Source organism: the organism of the source record quoted next (genome assembly GCF_019968985.1).
Source record: "MAG: Porospora cf. gigantea B chromosome Unknown PgB_NODE_426_length_18694_cov_120.296, whole genome shotgun sequence".
Lineage (NCBI taxonomy): Eukaryota > Apicomplexa > Conoidasida > Eugregarinorida > Porosporidae > Porospora > Porospora cf. gigantea B.
The window spans coordinates 1-18,694 of record NW_027179005.1 but is presented as its reverse complement, the minus strand read 5'-3'; the positions used below and the strand labels follow the sequence as shown (position 1 = coordinate 18,694).

The 18,694-nt window shown below is 54.4% G+C and overlaps 11 protein-coding genes across 20 annotated transcripts; 6 read left to right on the top strand and 5 right to left on the bottom strand.

Moving 5' to 3' along the window:
- Positions 1–174: 174 nt before the first annotated feature.
- Positions 175–948, top strand: KVP17_003707 (uncharacterized protein; the record flags this gene model as incomplete). The annotated part of the gene is made up of 1 exon (XM_068521304.1): positions 175–948. The coding sequence occupies one exon, from the start codon at positions 175–177 to the stop codon at positions 946–948; it is 774 nt and encodes a 257-aa protein (XP_068374269.1).
- A 6-nt stretch (positions 949–954) lies between these two features.
- KVP17_003699 (uncharacterized protein) lies at positions 955–2,007 on the bottom strand (the record flags this gene model as incomplete). The annotated part of the gene is made up of 2 exons (XM_068521289.1): positions 955–1,771; positions 1,826–2,007. The coding sequence occupies 2 exons, from the start codon at positions 2,005–2,007 to the stop codon at positions 955–957; spliced, it is 999 nt and encodes a 332-aa protein (XP_068374254.1).
- Positions 2,008–2,093: 86 nt separating this feature from the next.
- KVP17_003701 (uncharacterized protein) lies at positions 2,094–5,663 on the top strand (the record flags this gene model as incomplete). Of its 4 annotated transcripts, XM_068521293.1 has the most annotated exons (4): positions 2,094–2,406; positions 2,435–2,797; positions 2,827–4,237; positions 4,274–5,663. In XM_068521293.1, 4 exons carry the CDS (start codon positions 2,094–2,096, stop codon positions 5,661–5,663), a joined length of 3,477 nt encoding a protein of 1,158 aa, XP_068374258.1. The 4 variants fall into 4 exon arrangements, with proteins under 4 accessions (XP_068374258.1, XP_068374259.1, XP_068374260.1 ...); XM_068521294.1 differs by lacking the exon at positions 4,274–5,663 and having other exon boundaries at positions 2,435–2,847; XM_068521295.1 differs by lacking the exons at positions 2,094–2,406; positions 2,435–2,797; positions 4,274–5,663 and having other exon boundaries at positions 3,138–4,241.
- Positions 5,664–5,882: 219 nt separating this feature from the next.
- On the bottom strand, positions 5,883–7,019 carry KVP17_003698 (uncharacterized protein; the record flags this gene model as incomplete). 2 transcript variants are annotated; one of them, XM_068521288.1, is made up of 1 exon in its annotated part: positions 5,883–7,019. In XM_068521288.1, one exon carries the CDS (start codon positions 7,017–7,019, stop codon positions 5,883–5,885), a length of 1,137 nt encoding a protein of 378 aa, XP_068374253.1. The 2 variants fall into 2 exon arrangements, with proteins under 2 accessions (XP_068374253.1, XP_068374252.1); XM_068521287.1 differs by having other exon boundaries at positions 5,883–6,806.
- Positions 7,020–7,052: 33 nt separating this feature from the next.
- On the top strand, positions 7,053–8,042 carry KVP17_003705 (uncharacterized protein; the record flags this gene model as incomplete). Its single annotated transcript, XM_068521301.1, has 1 exon — positions 7,053–8,042. One exon carries the CDS (start codon positions 7,053–7,055, stop codon positions 8,040–8,042), a length of 990 nt encoding a protein of 329 aa, XP_068374266.1.
- Positions 8,043–8,265: 223 nt separating this feature from the next.
- KVP17_003702 (uncharacterized protein) lies at positions 8,266–10,456 on the bottom strand (the record flags this gene model as incomplete). Of its 3 annotated transcripts, XM_068521296.1 has the most annotated exons (4): positions 8,266–8,484; positions 8,513–8,911; positions 8,953–9,989; positions 10,018–10,456. In XM_068521296.1, 4 exons carry the CDS (start codon positions 10,454–10,456, stop codon positions 8,266–8,268), a joined length of 2,094 nt encoding a protein of 697 aa, XP_068374261.1. The 3 variants fall into 3 exon arrangements, with proteins under 3 accessions (XP_068374261.1, XP_068374263.1, XP_068374262.1); XM_068521297.1 differs by lacking the exon at positions 8,266–8,484 and having other exon boundaries at positions 8,501–8,911; XM_068521298.1 differs by lacking the exons at positions 8,513–8,911; positions 8,953–9,989; positions 10,018–10,456 and having other exon boundaries at positions 8,266–8,463.
- Positions 10,457–12,098: 1,642 nt separating this feature from the next.
- KVP17_003704 (uncharacterized protein) lies at positions 12,099–13,274 on the bottom strand (the record flags this gene model as incomplete). The annotated part of the gene is made up of 1 exon (XM_068521300.1): positions 12,099–13,274. The coding sequence occupies one exon, from the start codon at positions 13,272–13,274 to the stop codon at positions 12,099–12,101; it is 1,176 nt and encodes a 391-aa protein (XP_068374265.1).
- A 19-nt stretch (positions 13,275–13,293) lies between these two features.
- KVP17_003700 (uncharacterized protein) lies at positions 13,294–15,174 on the top strand (the record flags this gene model as incomplete). 2 transcript variants are annotated; one of them, XM_068521290.1, is made up of 1 exon in its annotated part: positions 13,294–15,174. In XM_068521290.1, one exon carries the CDS (start codon positions 13,294–13,296, stop codon positions 15,172–15,174), a length of 1,881 nt encoding a protein of 626 aa, XP_068374255.1. The 2 variants fall into 2 exon arrangements, with proteins under 2 accessions (XP_068374255.1, XP_068374256.1); XM_068521291.1 differs by having other exon boundaries at positions 13,354–15,174.
- Positions 15,175–15,258: 84 nt separating this feature from the next.
- On the bottom strand, positions 15,259–16,089 carry KVP17_003706 (uncharacterized protein; the record flags this gene model as incomplete). Of its 2 annotated transcripts, none has more annotated exons than XM_068521303.1 (1): positions 15,259–16,089. In XM_068521303.1, the coding sequence occupies one exon, from the start codon at positions 16,087–16,089 to the stop codon at positions 15,259–15,261; it is 831 nt and encodes a 276-aa protein (XP_068374268.1). The 2 variants fall into 2 exon arrangements, with proteins under 2 accessions (XP_068374268.1, XP_068374267.1); XM_068521302.1 differs by having other exon boundaries at positions 15,259–16,002.
- A 153-nt stretch (positions 16,090–16,242) lies between these two features.
- KVP17_003703 (uncharacterized protein) lies at positions 16,243–16,545 on the top strand (the record flags this gene model as incomplete). Its single annotated transcript, XM_068521299.1, has 1 exon — positions 16,243–16,545. The coding sequence occupies one exon, from the start codon at positions 16,243–16,245 to the stop codon at positions 16,543–16,545; it is 303 nt and encodes a 100-aa protein (XP_068374264.1).
- Positions 16,546–16,571: 26 nt separating this feature from the next.
- On the top strand, positions 16,572–18,694 carry KVP17_003697 (uncharacterized protein; the record flags this gene model as incomplete). 2 transcript variants are annotated; one of them, XM_068521285.1, is made up of 1 exon in its annotated part: positions 16,572–18,694. In XM_068521285.1, a coding segment is annotated over one exon (2,123 nt), but the record flags the coding sequence as incomplete, so codon positions are not given. The 2 variants fall into 2 exon arrangements, with proteins under 2 accessions (XP_068374251.1, XP_068374250.1); XM_068521284.1 differs by having other exon boundaries at positions 16,572–18,685.

The window sequence follows — 18,694 nt, the reverse complement described above, 5'->3', positions numbered from 1 at the left end:
ATACCCACCCCCCGCTCGACTACCCAAAGCCCGATGCCCCGCGCCCCGCCTCGTCGGATGCCGACTCCTCCCCCCGTGAGGTTTTCCACGCCACCACCAATACGGGCGTCAACGCCTTCACATCAGGTGAGCTCCGCTGTGAACACTCCGAGCTCGGTTCTTGGGACGACACCAATGAAGGAGTCCTTCTGGGAAGCCGTCCAGGAAAACAACACTCCCAGTGCATCTCTGGAGCGGTCGTTTTCCGACTTCGTTGGATCCTCTCCCAAAAAGGCGAAGCGGAAGGATCCCCCGAGGTCACTAGCGACTCGCGCTTTCCAGAAGGATGCCAGAGATGGTGCGATCCTCAACCGCGCTGTTCAATGGGGCCGAGACCAAAAGGTTAAGGAAGAAAGTGTAGTTGAGGAAATGGAGCAGCTGGAGACGCAACTATTGCTGGCGTTGCACGTTCTCCGCATTTATACAATAGCCCAAGCCACATTCGAGATTCCTGTTTGCTTACTTTACCTGTCAGTGTGTCTTTTGAGCCCTTTTATCCGAGGCCTGCTCTGCGACATCTTCCTCGCCCTAACCTCCTTCATGCTCACTCCTCAGAGACAATTTGATCAGAAGAAAACCAAGCAACTGCTTTCCGGAGTCGGGGTCGCGGCTGGCGTCTCAGTGTTCAACTGCTGCACCCAAGTGGCGGACGGCGTAGTGATGATGTTCACCGTGGAGGATACGTTCACATGCAGATGCCAGTTGAAGTACGAAGGATTCTGTTTAGGAATTGAGCGCTACCTGCCATTCCTGCACCTGTTATACATCCCGTTGCTGTTGGTGATCTTAAAGCAGAGGTCACGCCTGCAAAGCATGCTAGGACGCCACGACGAACTGACTTTGGCACTACAGAACTTGAGGGACCAACGGCTCAGTCAGGAGATGGCCTTCTTGTCCGAGAAGGTTTAGATTGCTTTATGCCTTTTGCTTTGAGGCTCCTCGGTTTGTGAGCTGGTCGGCGCAAACCCGAGCCACTGGCAGAACGTGAGCGATATTGAAACAGGATCTTACCATGTCGAGGTACTCGCAGCTCACAGGTGATATGAGCCCGGGAGGCACCACCATGGCGTTGGGGCGAGCCAACATTGAGGGTTCCACGAGACCTCGAATGCAATTGGACTTGATAGGACAGCTGAAGCATGGAGATGTGTCTAGAGTATCCTCGATATCCGTGAGCCCCCACTGGGCCACGGAAAAGACAAGTTCGCTGTTGGACGGCGCCATGTTCACCTGAACCACCTGCTCCAAAACTAGCGTTCGTAGCACCGTTTGGAGATCTTCCTTGTTCATGTCCCCGGCGACGCCTGTAGACTTTAGGTAGTTTTGGAGTTCTTGAAGGTTACAAGTGTTGCCAGATCTGAGCATCAGCAAAATCTGACTCCTGATTCGTTGAACCAGGTCCAGGTCGAACTCTCCGTTCGCGTAGAAGGCGCCACCAACTACCTCCTTATCTGCCTCCAAATATGCAAGCACGTAGGTCTTGCGTGCCTTGGAGTGGATGTTTTTGATCTGCTTGATGATCTTCCGATCTTCAAGGCTTTTTAGCGTCTTGGTAATTTTGACGGCATTCATAGTGGCAACGCTTGCGTTACGTGCGATGTCACGGGACCAGACTCCTCGACTTCCAGCCTCCTCCACCACGCAGTACACCTTATGTTCGTCATCCGCCAGTTTGCGCACAGCTGATACAACCTCCTGAGGGCGGACTGCCGCTGCAATACCTCCCTGAGATCTGCAACGACATAAATGCGACCCAAGGAAATTCCTCTAAAACCGAACACCTTACCTCTTCTTTGGAGTGCCGACCAAACGCTCCTGAACAAGGGAGTTCAGTATGCGAACGACTTTAGGCTTGTTCCACCTCCCATCCGAGTGCTCGATCATGGACTCCAGCGTGAGCTCGCCGCCTTTCTGGCGTCCCAAGTCATAAGCTTCTTTCAGATCCTCCTTGGTCACGGAGTCGGCCATGCTTGGATTTCCGCAATTTATCCCCCTTGGGTCTTCACAGTTGAGCAGCACAGGGACGGTCCCGTTCCGAAAACTCCATAATTCGAATGCCGTTGAGCTCCCTGCTCTCCAATCTAAACCGAAACCTGTTGAAATGGTCGCTCCGCAAGCTGAGCGAAAAGCTATCGGATTTCTTCCTAGATCTTCCGACCTCGTTCAAGATCGGTGGCTTCCTTGACAACGCGGAGATCAGCAACATCCAATTTAACTGCAAGACGGTTTCTTTAGCTTTGTGGGAAGCTGGAATTCCTTATCGGTTGAAAACGGGGTCGGTTGATAAGATCTCGGTGAACCTGATCTTCACCAGAGGCACCACTCATGTACGCGTTAAGCAGCTCTTCCTGGTGCTGGAGCCCGACGGTGAGGTATAACCCCTCTCCACATCCAGCTCAAGCGCCTCCTCCCGAGGACTTGATACCAAAAAGGCTGCAGGACTTGCATTCCCGACTCCAAGAGTATTTTCGCCTCCTGCGGAAACATTTCGAGTCTAAGGGTGGCGAGGACGACGATCGGGATGGGCGGCAGATCGCATTCAAAGAGATCTTGGGGTTCCTTTTGAAGTACGACCCGTCATTTTCTATCACGTTTGAGGATATCGTGCTACGTATCGAGGACAGTGACAGAGTGTATATGGCTCCCACGCTACATATTGTACGGGTTGATCTCAGTCCCTCAGAGAGGATGCGCATCAAGTGGCCGTCGGAGGAAAGCAACTCACTGGGCGTAGAAGCAGTCGGCAACGAGGCCAACGGTGAGTCTCTGAGTTGGCTACCTATTCAGCACAGTTTGTCTCTTCTGTGAAGGTCGTTGACTTGAGCCTGAATCTCGAAACTGTTACCAATGACGTCAAGACAACGAGAGAGTTCAACCTGATCGATCCGGTCTCATTCGAGATCAATCTAGGTGCTGAAGGGGAGCCAACGAAAGGCGAGAGCTTCTTTCTGCAAATGGATATTCCCTCCCTCCGTATCCATGTTCTACCGCAGCTCTTCTCCTGCGTCAGTCGTATAAGCGCCTTCGTCGCAGAATGGCAGCGTACTAAGCGGGGACGTGTTCGTAGACCTATGTGCAGGCCCACGAAGCGTTCGCACATGGCTTCCTGGTGGCGGTACGCTGGCTTGCAACAGGTACGTTCTCTCCGCAAAACCGCTCTGGGTAGGACGCCACTATCGCTGGAACTACACGACCGTCTAACCGGCAAACGATATATCCGAACGGTTCGAGACTGGCTCCTGAAGGACTTCAAGACTTGGATGGAATGCAAGGAGACTGCGATCGCCTTTGCGGACGAGAACGGGAGTTCCGAAGGTCTCGGAGAGCTCATGTCGCTCACGGATGGTCTATCCGGCGGGCTGACACTCATGGAGACACTTGCATTCGGACAGAGAGACCCTAAGTTGGAGTTAGGTCGTTACTACGTCTGTAGCTACGACCAGCTGAAGGCATCGACTGATCCAGGAGTCAGCCTTGTGCTTCACGAATTGTATAGGCAGCCTGTGGAGGTTCTGGCGCTGTGGCACTACCTTGCCCTGGAGGAGGCTCGCCACACAGCAATGCTGATCCAAGCGGGAAAGCAGAACTCCTTGCACTGCTACCTCGATCCTGAGAAGGAGTTCTTAGTTGCCGCGAAAGTCGTGGCCGAGTCCATGCGACAGGGGCGAGTCCCCAGCGAGCACGCGACTCGCAAGGAAAAGTTGAAGCTGTATAAGTATTGGCGACGGCAGCGAGAAAAGCTGTGGCTTCACGCCACGTCTCTGGAACTCCTGATGAGCGCTGTTGGCATCGACGCGGTGACTTTCCGTGCAGCCGGAATTCCCGTTCGCGATTTGTTTGACTTTCTGGACGCCTGGTCCCGAATGAGCGGTGAAAGCACTCTTCGCACCGTTGAGTTTCTAAAGGAGTCCCCTGTATGCAAAGATCCCCTAGCCCCGCGGAACGAGGCTGTAGCGGCGCCCTGGGTGACAAGAGCGCGCGCGAAACCCGGACCAACCAAGGAGACCGCGCCCTGTTGGCAACGCCTGATTGCTGCCAACTGCCGCTATCCCGAGTGGCTGGTCCAGCTGCAAGATGGCGTTCTCCTTCCACTGCCCGGCTTCCTGTTTACGACAACCCTGGGTGTGGTGCTGTCAAGCGTGGTTATCGTATTGGAGACAGCCGACGCCCACCCTGTGGCGGAAGTTATTATTAAAGAGTGAGTGCACCTCACAATTAATCCAACACCTTGCAGCTTCGGAGCCGAATTCGCGATGCACGAGAAGTTGACGGCCGCTGTAGTGCTCCAATCTTTAACAGCATCCTACTTGACTCCGCAAGGCGGGAACCCTGTTCTGGCAATGCAAGAGGTGCGACCGTCCGAAAGCACAGATGACCTGCTGTTCACGTCGCGGGTGTCTTCTTGTAAAAGCAACTCCGAAGTGAAGGAGAATGAGATCTCAAAGTTCATTCCTGGATGTTGGAGCTGGCTGGAACTGACATTCATCACCTCCAGTGAGCTTAGTCGACTCAGTTCGGAGCTGAGCCTCAAACTGCCAGTATTCCTCACCCTGCGAGGTGTCTTGCAATCTGTGGAGGTCCAAAGTCACCCAGAGCCGTTAGATGCGATCAGGCAGTGCCTGCAAAGCTACGTGACCACTTTTGGGGCTGTAGCCATGGCGTTCAGAACGTCAGCATGCACTGTACCTGATGTGTGGCCCCCGAGGAACCCTTTGGAGGTGAAGTTGGCAGATCCGAAGCCTCCGTCCTCAGGGGCCCTGGTTACCGTCTTCCCAGGGCTAGCGGCCTTAACCCGGCTCGTGTTGGATGGCGCTGACGTTTTCTCTGGATGCTCCACGAATCTTTGGTCCACGTACCATTCCCGTTACCGACAAACATTCTACCGTCACCTGCATCAAATATACTCCAGAAAGCGGCACGGGTATCCAGGCATACTGATGACTGAAGAGTTCTGGGCTCACAGGCTGAACCCAACGCAGATCCCCTCACCAACCTTAGCGGCAGCCAAGGTTCCCGAGTTTTCGAAGCAATCGTGGACGCTGCCAGCCAAAAAGAGCCGCAACCTTGATGAAGTCATCTCACGCTGCAATGCGCTCAGCCAGCGGCTTGCCAACCTCATTCAGAGGTCACAAGTTCGAGTCCACGTCAAACTTCCACGTGTAAATGTCGTTCTGCTCAATCCGCTGGCCGCCTTCGAGCAGAGCTCTCCGCAGATGGAGTTACGGGTGTCCGAGGAAATCGTGGAAGCCAACCTGGGCCGGTGGAAGCAGACCGACCAGCTCTATATTCGCGTGGGCAACTGTCGTGTTGCCACCAAGGGGGGGGCGGCACAAGCCGTATTGTCTCTCTCCATGATAAAGGGACTTCTGGAGCAGCGGCGCCGTGAATGGGCATCGGTGCTGCTACTTCTGCGATCATCGTGCCTGGAAGCTGTGTCCTGCGACATGAGCCAGGACCCATACTTCTTGGCACAGCGGGCTCACTACCTCTCGTCAGTGCCTGTGGAGGACGGTGCTGACTATGATACGTGCGAGACGACGCTTCGGCCTCCCAGCACCTCAGCGGCGCAGAAAAGGTCGACACGGCGTACGTTGAGGAGGGTTGGCGCGGACGCCTCCAAGTGAGCAGTTCCAAGAAGCAATTTCCATCTGAGCAGGTGCCCCTGTACCCTAACAGTCAACAGCGTTGGCCATGACAGTGACCGAACCTACCGATCCTATTGTATTTACAGTGAACGCATAATTTACTGCTGTCAAGGCGTAGAAAGAAAGACCTGGTTGTAGCGATGAAAGACCGCTATCAGGGCAGAACCAAGCAACGCAAGCAGTGACCTGGGAGGATCATCACGGAACTCCATAGAACGGCGTTGACGGCTTCCTCCATGAAGACAGCACCTTGCCGCCTTTCATGTAGTCACCGCTCCAGACGTTGAAGACCTCATTCACCAAGGAAGGATGCCATTTGTCCAAGTACCCGTGGGCCAATGCGATCAAGTCGTCGCGGGTTGATCCAAGGCCCAGCAGCTCTCCTGACCGAGTGATGCTGTGGAACATCGATGCAGACGACAGAGCCCGAGAGTAGGACGCCAGGTGACTAGCATTGCCGTAGTCCAACTTTAGACTATCTATCGCTTCTCGCAGGCTCCCACTACTGGAGCTCGCAGCGGTCCGGACCCCAGTCTGAGTCAACCATTCCAGTGGGTCCACTTGCATCATCTGAGGGTACAGCAGCAGCTCTTGCAAGCCTGACTGTTGCAGCACATAGTTCAGAAACGACTCGTCCACCCTAATATTCGTAACGCTTCCTAAGAAGCCATCAGGATTTAGTGGGTACAACTCCAAGGCCTTCACAATGAATGCGCGAGAGTACAAATTGGCGAACGAGCCAAAGACCCGCCGGAGTTTGCTGACAATAAAGGGAAATCGGAAGGCCATCCTGTCCTGATAGATACCTCGATAGGCGTATCCTAACCTCACAACTCCCCACTGCGGTGCCATCTTCGTCGCTAGTTCAGCCACCTCTTCCAGAGAGAATATCCATGTAGCGTAAAGGCTGTCCGTGACGTCGTCATCCATGACTAAGAGTGCATGAGCAGTCGGATCGGTCTCGATGAAATGCCTGAAAGCGCGGAGAGTGCTCGTGAGAAGGGCAATTTCTCCTACAGTGGATTTAAATCTGTTATGAGTGCCGACCTCGATGATCTCTTCGGCAGTTACAGCTGGGAACCTCGCCAGATTGTTAATTTTGTTCCGCCAACGTGCTTCCATCAAGTTACGTCGCGTCAAGGAGTACTCGAGGTTCACGTACACCGCGGAGACGACATGGTCTGCATTGAGAGGCCCAGTCGGCAGGTAAGCTATTGAGGTTGTTGGCGTAGTTTGAAGATGAGACACCAGCAGGATGATAGAAATCAAAAGACTCAGGATGGACAGCGGATACACCAGCAGTCCAGGCTGATACTTGAGTGTTTTGTGGCTCATCACGCAGAGCGAAAAAACCTCAGAATTCTCTGCATGGACAGCGCAACCACTCAATTGGCTGACGTGGCTGAGACACAGGTCTGTACTGAAGGTGAACAGGCTGAGACTCAGGTCTGTGCTGAAGGCGAACAGGCTGAGACTCAGGTCTGGACCGAAGGCGACCAGGCTGAGACTCAGGTCTGGACTGAAGGCGAAGAGGCTGCACCTTCCAAGCGCCGGCGGCTGGTGCGAGACGATACCGAGGATGAGGAGGAAGCGAATGTGGAAGAGGAGACGAATGTGGAAGAGGAGGCGAAAGAGGCAGAGGCAGCACTGTTTGGAGATGACGACGACGATAATCTTTTCGGAGATGACGTGGATGATGAGCCGGAACAGGAAGCGAAAACCTCCGAAGCCACTCCTGACAAGCCAGACAACGCCCTCCTGATACGTAAAACACCGTTCATTCCACGCTCCAGCAAAATGGCAGTCGCCCGCTTATGCCCGAATCTAGGGTTCTACCCACACCCATTCAACCATGAGAGTGCAGATTTACAGGAGGCCCAGCTTCTAGACAGGGTCAAGTCGCGAGAACACCCCAAATTCGCAGAGTTCGCGAAGAAGAGCCTGGAACCCAGTGCCATCCGACACCGCGTGATGCCTAACGGCAGCCTGGAGTCAAACGCCCAGTTGGTCGTGTGGGACAACAAGACGGTGTCAATAGTTGTCGGTGGCCGCTACTACTTCGACGCACAGATGGTCCGTGAAGACAGCGTGTTGTTCCAGGCCATCGACGGCTCGGCCGACGACCAGCCAGAGATGCTGGTGCAAGAAACCACTATGAACGATAAGCTGGTCCTGCGCCCGACTCGGCTTAAGGCGATCAACCGGCACCATAGCGAAAGGAAAACCACCATGCTGGCCACGTCGGCAGCCACAGCAGCGAGCGAGCGCGTGCTCGCACGGCAGAAACGGACTACTAGGGGGTGGGAGCGCAAAGAATCCTCCCAACGCGGCCTATCTGGTAGCTTTCTGGAAGGTTAAGGGTACCAATCCATGTAACAGAGTGGTCTTCCCACGTCTGATTGGGGCCGCTTATCACACTTGGGCTCGGTTCCCACGTCGTTGTAGTACTTCCCAAACATATGGCAGAGTTCTGGGCCCAAGCACTTCATAACTGATCACTCGACACCCATGGGCTTACAAAGTTGGCGCAAACTGAAGTCTTCCTCCAACGATGCCAGCAACTCTTCTATGATCTGCGTTGCTACGTCTGTAACCCCTGTATGGCCAACACACATTTCTTCAAGGCCATTTTTCGGAACGACTCTGGAGAGGATGCTAGCTCTCGCGTCCTCTGCACACCCTCCTCGTGCGAGAGTAGTAGTCCATCCGTGAAGTGTCTTACGGAGTTAGCTCTACGGGACGAGATCACGCCCAGCAATACTGACAGTGACAATTTCATTTCACTGGTCACGCGCTTCTTCTGCACGAGATTCTAACTATTGACGTACCCGCTTCACCAAGTCTTCCAGCTCCTCCACGCAGTTCACGGCGGCCTGGAGGTCTGCCTTCATCTCCTTAAGTCGCGGTCTCTCCTCTGTGTCCTCGAACTCTATGAGCTCATCCAAGGGGGGCATCGCTCTGAACAAGAACCCGGTAGGCTTCCCGCCGAGAAACTTAATCTCCTCCTCAGTGTCGTGCTCAAACCCGAAGGCGACCTTCGCCCTGTACCACATGACTGCTTCAATTCTTTCGATGCTGTTCTCCTCGTTGAGGATGTCCATACAGAGTGAGTAGCAGTTCATGGCTATACCGGTAAACACGTTAAAGAGGAGGATGACCAGGATGACAAACGAGAGCACATGAATCACCACTGCCTCCTCAGCGGTCTTCTCCACCATTTGGAAAAACTGGAAGGAAGATGTGAGCAGATCACTACCGGGCGACTTACATTCTCTGTGGCCTTCACATCATCGCCCAGACCCAAGGAATAGAATAGCATCGTGTGGAATGCTCTGCCTACGCTGTGGTACTGGGGAAACGTCGCGCCAAGTTGTGCACGAGCGAACATCGCAAACACCAATACAGCCAGGAAGTACACGACACAGAAGAACGACATTGGACTGGCGGAGAGCACCAGCGCCAACACGATCCCCTGGACCCCCATGGACATCTTAGCAACTAGCATCACAGCGCGTGCGACAGCAAACACTGATGCGAAGACATGGAGGATGGGCGCGTTGGTAACGCTCTCCCCCACAAGGTGCGCCAGCATCTGCAGAGGTTTCTGGGTTCCGTACTTTTGGAGGATGTACTCGATGCCGCTCTGAGTGGCGCCCTCTGAGAAGAACGTCTCAGGATGCGGACGAAACAGCTTCAGAAACCCTACACTAAAACCGGCGATCATAAACAACAGACTCAGGTTCTCGAGAAGCAGGGGTATCGGCTTCATCTGACGGCGACCTCGTACGTCCAACAGGTTGAACACATGAGATTTGAAAGACCCCCGTCGGCTCTGTAACCGCAGGAGATGGACTGGCGACGTGGTGAGACTGGCCAAAACATCCCAGACTGGCCCCATGGCGAGTAGCACGGCCAGTACCAACGCCAAGGGCAGGTCCACCGCTGGGTACACGCCGACGTTGACCTCTTCGTGGTCCAGGCTGACGTCCCACATGCCCAAGAAGGCGGCTTTCGTGGCGGCAGTCAACGTCACACGACTTCGATGCAGAGCGTTGGCTTCATCGACTCCTCCCATGTGGAAGGTGACCGTCAATTTGCTCGGGCGGCAGCGGAAGAGGAAGTCGTAGTGGTGGTTGCGCCCAGCCCTCGTGTCGATTGGCAAAGGTGACAGCAGTCGTTCCACCTCTACAGGCGTTTCGCCGAGCAGGAGGTCTATCTTGGCTTCCAACTTACTGATGGGCCCTTTTTCGATGTCCGTGGTGTAGAAGGGGTCGAAAAGGGGATGCCTGATGGCGATATTGGCAGCTGCGTTGTGAATCTTTTCGTTTCCCACTTGGTACTCCGGCCAACTTTGCCTTAGCCACATACGTGGGTGGTAGTTCTCCCCGCGGCACCATGGTGCCCTCTATCATCTCGTCTATCACCTCCGAATCGCAAAGATGCGGCCACTTTGGGTTGTCTTGGAAACCGTCCCCTGTGATCTGCAGATCGCATGAGGAACTCTCAAACCACCCATCACTACACAGCACGCTGAGGTTCGTGTACATCTGCGCTAGGTGCTGGGCTGACATAATATCGCTGGCGGAGACGCTGATGGTGCCACCAGTGAAGTTCTCGATCTGGGACTGCAAGTTTGGGTCCCATTCTTGTCTTCCGACGAATGCCATCGGCGCCATCATCTCTTTCCTCGACACCAGAATCACAAGGAACACGTGCGCGATGGCAGCAAGGAGGAACCAGGCTGACTTCGATGGGAGCACAGGCTCACTCATGATTTCTGTGTGCACTAAAAAAAAATCCGCTCCTTGGTAGAATATTCATACAACGCTTCATGTGGGGTGGCTCGAAGAAATTAATCACAACAGCGATATACAGATGAGACGTATTCTTCTTATTGCTGCTTGTGCCCATGGACTCGTGCTACCCGTTCAGGAACCGGTCATAGTGCGCTCGCCGCTTGATATTGCGGTCGCTGACGCTGTGGCAGCTGCCTCTGAGAAGGTCGTCGTCAAGACACGGGGTATCACCTTCCGAGGCTAACGGTTTTTCTGAAGTCCCGGCGTAAAAACAGTTTAATTTAATGACCAAAAAACTCTACACGAATTATTGTTGAGCCTCTTTTTCGATATGCTTCACAAGGATGCTCTTCACGTAGTGTGCCCGTGATAGATCGAGTAAAGGAACTGAACGTGGACGTTGTGGAGGTAACTTCGTTGATGAAGGACCGTCGTCGGTCGATGGGTCTCCGGTGGAGGATGCCCCGTCAAAGGCACCTACAACAAGCTGACGCTCTGACAGCTTCGGCTTCCCGTTGACACTCATAATCAGAGCGGGCGCCGAGCTCTCACAGACGTCGGAATGTCTGGCGGAGCCTTCATCTGAATCGCACGCTTCGGCTTTAAAACTCTCCGGAATCCCTGCCGGAGACAGCTCGATAGGGCCCCATTCTCCCCCGCAACGACTCGAAGTTTCATCTGCGTCGAGAAGAAGCGCCTGTGAAATCGGATGTTGTACCCGCGGCCGACTTTTGGAAGAACAATCCAGTGGACTGTTAGAACTTCTCCGATACATCCTCTCAACTTCTTTTTTCCATTTGGTCAAAATGTCCAAAGAGTCGTCGCTGTCGCGGGGCCTCTCAGGACGCAGCTGAACCTCCGATAACACCTCCGAGCTGACGTCAAGTGTGTCGATACTTGTCACGTTTCGGCCTGGAGAGTTAGCAGGAGAAGGCGAATCAGCAATGGATTGAGACGGAATCTCTCCACGACGCCATGCTACTCCCTCTCGGAGGAAGCCCTCCGACTTTGGCCAGGGAGCTTGAGTTGAAATTGACTTCATCTGTGCTGGTCTTATTTCCACAGACACCTGCCGTGTTACAAATAGCTGACGGACTCTGCTTGGCAGAGGCTTCGAGGAGTTCGACGGTGAATTCGTTCGCTGAGCCCTGTCTTGTTTCCAGGCAAACGGGATCAATGGCTGCTGGGGTGGAATTCGGCGAGGTTCCCAAATCTCAGGCTTCATATCCGTCCGTAGCCAAGTCCGTTCAGGCGGCGGTGCCGAAAATGTGATGGGACTTGACATCAAGGGGCTCGTCACCATGGGGTTCGGGATTCGGGGGACCGCAGGGCTCACCATGCGTTGGGGCAGTGTAGGTGCGGACCTGGAATCCGGAAATGACCGCACTCGATGATGCTCCGCCAGCGAGCCCAATTGGCGCTGGTCATGATTGGCAGACACAACTCGCACGGGCGACGGGTGATGTACGTAATTTTGGGGGCTATACGAGTACGACGGACTCCGATCGTGCATTTGAGGGCCTCGGCGCTGCCCGAACCACTGCTGATGCAACGGAAGGGAGACACCGTCAGCCCGTCCGGCAATGCTGGATGTGGCCACGTGACGTCTCATGACAAATTACACTATTTTTCGCCGGCGAGTTCTCCACAGAGCATAGATAGCGAAGGCGCCAACAGCAGTTAGTCCGTACATCCAGACGCTCGACCTGGCCTGCTTCAAAACCAACTGGCCACATGCTCCGGAGATGTCCTGACCCATCTCTTGGCGGACGAAAACCCGTACGTTACTCGCCTTCAGCACGCCAGTGAAACCCTCGATTGCTTCTTGTGACGGAGTGGAGTAGCCGCGCTGAGAGGCTACGGGAGTGAGCGTCGGGTTGTAGGGAATGACGTTCAGAATCACCCAGTCACGGCCCTCAAGGAGGTTCGCGAGTTGCATGGCCGTCTCAGGTTGGTCGTTGACTCCTGCTATCAGGCAATACTCGATCTGAACTCTTTGATACTTCTCGTTGCGTCTAGAGAGCGACTGTTGCTGCCGAATAAACTTCTCAGCCGTATCGAGGAGCGTAGACACGGGATACGCAGCGGCAGACGGTACTATCTCGCGTCGTAGCTCCTGCGTAGGAGCGTGTAGAGAGAGGGCCAACGACACGCCTGGCGCATCTTTAACCAATTGCAACATCTTGGGGACCACCCCCACGGTTGAGACTGTTATCCTTCCATATGACAGACCGAACTTAGCGACCATGGAATTCACGGCACGAACCACCTCATCGTAGTTGTCCAGAGGTTCGCCCATTCCCATGAACACAACGTTGCGGATGGGAGAAACGCCGTTGGCGTGCCACAGTTGCTCCAGGATCTCGCCCTCAGTCAGGCTGCTCTTTAGGCCTAATGTGCCTGTCGCACAGAAAGAGCAGCCCATGCGACAGCCCACCTGGCTGGACACGCAGGCGGTCGACCAACCAGAGTACCGCATGATTACCGTTTCCACGTCCAGTCCGTCAAAAAGTCGCACGACAAGCTTGGTGGTGGTTCTGTCCTTGGATTCCTCACGAAGTGCCACAGTTGATGTTATTTTGAAGCGGGAGAGGGCTGCACGCGCCCTCAAAGGAAGGTTGGGGTACTTGGATGAGTCTTCTTGTCGTTGATAAATCACGTGGTGCCACACTGTCCGATGGTGAAGATCTTTCACATCGGCCGCTTCGAGGGCTTTCTCGAGGGATCTAGAGTCCAACAGCGAGAGGCTTCCTGCCTGGGCCATGGCCTCTCGTCGGAGAGAGGGGGTCTTCATCAAATCGCTTATTCTCGCGATGGATGATCCAGTCGTCAAAGAGATTGACGTTTATCTGAACCGCGTAGAGAATGGCAGCATGTACCTGCTGCAATTTCCGCTGCGTCCAATTTACCGACCTTACGGAGATCAAGGTCAGCTGTCAGAGATTGCATACCGCCCGAACCAGAAACAGCTGAGGATGAAGTACAATCTGCACATGGACACCGCCGCCTTCGATTCGTCGCGACGTCTGGACTTCGATGAAGCGCCTACGCACATCCTCGCCAGCCAAGAAGCAGTTTCTGGGGGTTTTAGCCCCGTTACGGGTCAAGGCGGCTTCCTCGGCCCTGCCTTCGAGTCGCAAGCGAGTTACGCGCTGGGAGTCATGCGAGACGGCAAGCTGTACCTGACTCCCACCGACCACATACAGCAGTTCCGACCTGTTCTCGAGGAGCCCCAGAAGGCAGAGAAGGATAAGAAGAAGCCAGAGCAGCCGAAGGAGGAGGTCGAGGTGGCCGAGGTGTCGCGACGAGACCGGCTCAATCAGTGGGTCCTGAAACAACAGCAAGATGGCGAACCTTGGAAGCGTCTCGACGCTCATTATGAGATGGATACACCTGAAGCACACGAGGTATTAGAAATGTTTACAAGCTTCCCTATTGAGGAGGTAGAGTATCCCGATGTTAACTCCGATAGCGACCAACCTGATGCGATAATGGACATGCTCACTGATCAAAAGGAGTCCAAAGAACGAGGACCTTACGTCAAGATCGTGAGGAAACCGGGCTGCCCTGAAGTCCCACCCATTGACTTCGAGTCGGACCCTGCAGCCTTCCTTTCCGTGCTGTGTGAGTCGACGACTGCTCAGGCGCACGTGTCATCAGGGCCACTGTCATTCTTCTCGCTCATGAAGCTTTCTTTGGACGAGCAGATCAGAACGATCCTCAACATTCGGCAGGTGGAGTCCTTCGGAGGACTTAAGGCCCTCCTCACTTCCAGTGTGGAGGATTCCAAACTCGTGGACGCCATCTCCAGACAAGCCGACATGATGTTTGGCAACTTCGTTCTGCACTCCTCGCTGGCATTTCCTGGAGGAGAGCACGTATCCGACTTCGCACTGGCCAGCGCAGCTTATCAGGCGGGATGCCGTGACCTGATGCTGGCTCTGCTCAGCAACGGGCAACCCATTGTGAGGGAGAAGCTCAAGTCAAACAAGATGTTTTCAGAACTGTCAATGGAGGCGGTCAATCTCATTCTCTCCCAAATCGCCGTCTTCAGTGACAACGCTTGGCGTTTCAAGAAACCGCACGACAAAGCCGTGGAAGAAAGATGGTCCCAGGTGGCTGCTGCGGCAAGGGACAAGTTCAACTCTCAAGAAGGCGTGCAGCGCATGAAAAGCGCTCTTGAAGCGGCCAAAAACGGGCTGAAGCTATGTTCTACACGCACCGCTGACTCCGCGTCAGCAGGCACCGCCTCCAGAGTCGCGACAGCCACTGGAGCCTTCAACATGGCGACAGGTCTAGAGAAGCTGCGAAACTCTGTGGAGAAGGTACTCAAGGCCAATGGATGCTTAACTCTGGAAGAGGTCTGCCCTTTGGTTTCTCGGGACCTGGGCACCGAGATGCAGGAAAAGGACATATCGCTAGTGGTGAACGCAGTCGCAGAGGAGATTACTTGTGGCCTCTGGGCTGTACGACGGCTGGGGGAGCCAGCGTTAGACACCTACAGACAGATACTCATATCGCTTTTCCGCGCCGCGCCCGATACGAAGTACAGCAAAAAGGAGTTGATCTCCACCTTCGTCAAGCACACCAAGAAGCCTTACAGCCTCCCGGACCATCAGCTCCGTCGGCTCCTGCGTGAGCTCGCGTACAACAAGGCTGGGTACTGGTCCTTTAAGGGCTCCAAGGAGAACTAGACCAGGAGGTCATCGAACTCGTTTGGTTGCACTCTGGTGGCTCTGTGTTGCATTTGTTTAGAGGAGATCAAGTCGAGCTCCCGTTCAATGTGCTTCGTAAGTTGTGTCCCAATTCCTCACAGTATCTGTTTTCGTTCTTCCATCCTCAGAGCTATCGGTCGCTGCTATGTCCTCCTCACTCTTGATGTCGTCACCATCGCTGATCGCCTCCTCACACTTGACTTCGGTATCATCATCAGATGCGATCCGCTTTAAGCGCTTTCTGCTATGTCGTTCAACCCGTCGGGACTCTCTTTTGGTCGCCTTGAGCTTTCGTGTTTTCAGCGTTTTGTAGTGCAGCTTGTACGCGCACTTCGGACAGAGTCTAACTTTGACAAGCGCCTCCTTCGACACCCCGTTTTCCTTGTACCTAAAGTGCACCTCGTAGCTGCGCAGATGCTGACATTCCTCACAGTGCAGACTACCACACCCGAATTGACCCTTTCCACATTGAACCTCACGGGTAGTCCGCCATCTTAACCCTATGGAACCCTCCTTGTACCGAGTCAAGTCGGCGACTGCGTACTCCTTCAATAGTCGTTCGTAGTACTTCTTGGCTAAGCGTACATTCCCATCGTCCATATTCTTCTCGTCATCCTCCAGAGAGCGTATGAACTGGAAGGTTTCTCGAAAGACGTCATTGTCGGTTTTTTGAAGCCGCCATTCTCGAGGGGCTGGAAGCTGACCGTTGTTGGCTTGAAACAACAATTTCATGTGCCGTTGGAACGGAGTGAGCCGATTCCACTCCGTCTCGATGTGGTGACTTCGCACCGCCTCCTGAAATGACATCTGATGCACAAAAAACGCTTTTTCAAAGGGAGATGTCGTCGATAGCCCGAAAGCGGTTGGCTTCCGAAAGAGCGGTGGGTACCGCATCCCTAACAAACGCAGGAGTGGCGCAAGGACCACCCTCCAGGATTTAGCGCCAAATACGCGAGGTGTGCAGATGGCAAAGGAACAGACCCCCTGAAATGGGTGTGCAAGATCCCAGGTAAAAAGGGTTCCCTGTGGGAAGGGGGAGAGTACGAAATGCACGTTGAGTTCTCAGAGGACTACCCTTCAAAGCCTCCGAAGTGCAAGTTCACGACGGTTCTCTTTCACCCGAATATCTACCCTTCAGGTACAGTCTGTCTTTCTATTCTGAATGAGGATGAGGACTGGAAACCCTCCATCACCATCAGACAGATTCTGCTGGGAATTCAGGATCTGCTCGACAGTCCCAATCCACTTTCCCCAGCGCAGGCAGAACCCTACCAGCTTTTTAAAAACCAACGGAAGGAATACGAGAAGCGCGTGCGAGAGCAAGCGAGAACAATGCGTCCGAAAGACTGAGTGCGTGCTTAATCTTGAATTTGACAATGCCACGCATGAGAGTCATCAGTAGCAGTGACGACTCCGAAGTCGTCAACCCAAAGAGAGTGCGCTCTAAGCCTAGTGCCGGCTCTGCGGCTGTTGGCGAGGGAGGCAAGCCGGCCAAATCGCAAGGCAATTCGAGGTCTGGGGAGGCCCAGAAGCGTCAGCCCAGAAAGGCCGCTGTCACGCAGACAACCACGCTGGTGAGCCTCTGGGGAACCCAACCTGCCTCGCCTGTGAAACCCCAAGCAGAGGCCAAGAATACTAATGCGCAGGTCTGTGCCGATTTTTTTAAGTCGGCGAAGCCCGCGAAATCGGACCGTGCGTGTAAGAAAGACGCTCATGAGGCTCCTCCATCGCAAAACGTAGAAGTGAGCAAGACGCCCACGTCTCCCCTCGCCAAGAAGGCGGATCTAAGCCCTGATACCGGAACGGTCGGGAAGCGTATTGCCCACACGCCCCAGGCGCCAGCCTCCCAGATGAAGGTTGAATCGACTCCTACAAAAGAACGGAAACGAACAGCCCGGCCAATAGCAAACACCCCAAAGAGATTGAGGACAGTGGAACATGGGTCTGGTTCAAGTAGGGTTGAGCGTGCCGAGCCTCTCTTCGGTGAGTCTGATGAATCGTCTCGTTCATCTGGGAAACCTGCGAGGCGGGAATCCCCAACGACGAAAGACAAGAAGGTCCGTCAAAGCATCAAGAAGGAGAGTCCTAAGAGTCAGTCAAAGGCGAAAGCCAAGCCGAGGGCCGGGAAACGGACAGTTCGCCGATCCGAGAAGGAAGGATTGGAAGGGGCGCATGTGGTATTCTCCGGCGTTTTCACTGAGCCCAGAGAGGTCCTAGAGGATATCGCGAAGCAAGCTGGAATGGTGCTTAGGACGGGAGTCAGTGGGCTGACGGAGTTCTTGATTATCGGTCACGCATTGCAGGAGGATGATCCCAAACCAGTCTCTGAGGGGTCTAAGTACCGAAAAGCAATGGAGCTTGCTCCCAAGGGTATCATTCAAATACTGACGGAGCCGGAATTCCGAACCAGACTAGGTGTCCAGGCCGTATCGACCCAGGACGCCGCTCCCAAAGAATCGGCACCAGTGGTGAGCAACGAAAGCAGCACCCTCTGGTCTGAGAAATACCGCCCCAGCAAGCGACAGGAACTCGTCGGCAACGAACACGTCGTCAAGAAATTGTACGAGTGGCTTCGTGACTGGCGGACTGTCGTGCTAGAAGGCCATAAGAAGCCAGCCCCGCCTCCGAAATACATGCCTGGGCAGGCATGGCCAGAGCCCGAAAGAGTGAACTCGCCTGCTGCGCTGCTGTCAGGGCCACCAGGGGTGGGCAAAACCACCGCCGCCCGTGTCGTTGCTGAGGAGCTGGGGTATGTGGTGCGTGAATTCAACGCCTCCGACGCCAGGGGCAAGCATGTCATTGAGTACCTCAGTCAGATGACAAAGGGTGGAGGGAATCTGGATCGGTGGAGCAGCTCCAACAAGGAGGCGCTGTTTCAGGGGGTTTGCGTCGTCTTTGACGAGGTGGACGGCCTCTCAGCTGGGGACCGCGGAGGCGGACAAGCGATGGGGAAGCTTATCGACGTCACGAGGTGTCCGGTAATTTGTATTTGCAATGATCGCATGTCTCAGAAGGTGCGTTCGTTGGCCTCCAAGTGCTACGATTTGAGGTTTTCCCGACCTACGTCCCAACAAATGATGTGTCGACTTAGCGGCATCGCCCAGCACGAGCAGCTCTCCGTTACTCAGGCAACTCTGGATTCTTTGGCAAACACTGCTGGTTTCGACATCAGACAAGTCCTGAACGCCATGCAATTTATGCAGAAAGGAGGTCGTGGTAGCTCCGGCAAAGATTCAGGCCTGATGGTGACCCCTTTCGACGCCGTGAAAACCCTTCTCACCGAATCTATGGCGTCAAAGCTCTCGTTGAACCAGAAGACTGATCTGTACTTTACGGATTTTGACCAAGTTGGCCTCATGATGCAAGACAGCTACCTCCGAGCCATGCCCAGCACCCGCAGCGCAGAGCAGAACCTGAAACGGTCGTCGTGGGCCGCTGACTGCCTCTCCTATGGTGATCTGCTGAACACCAAAGTGTACTCCAGCCAACGGTGGGACCT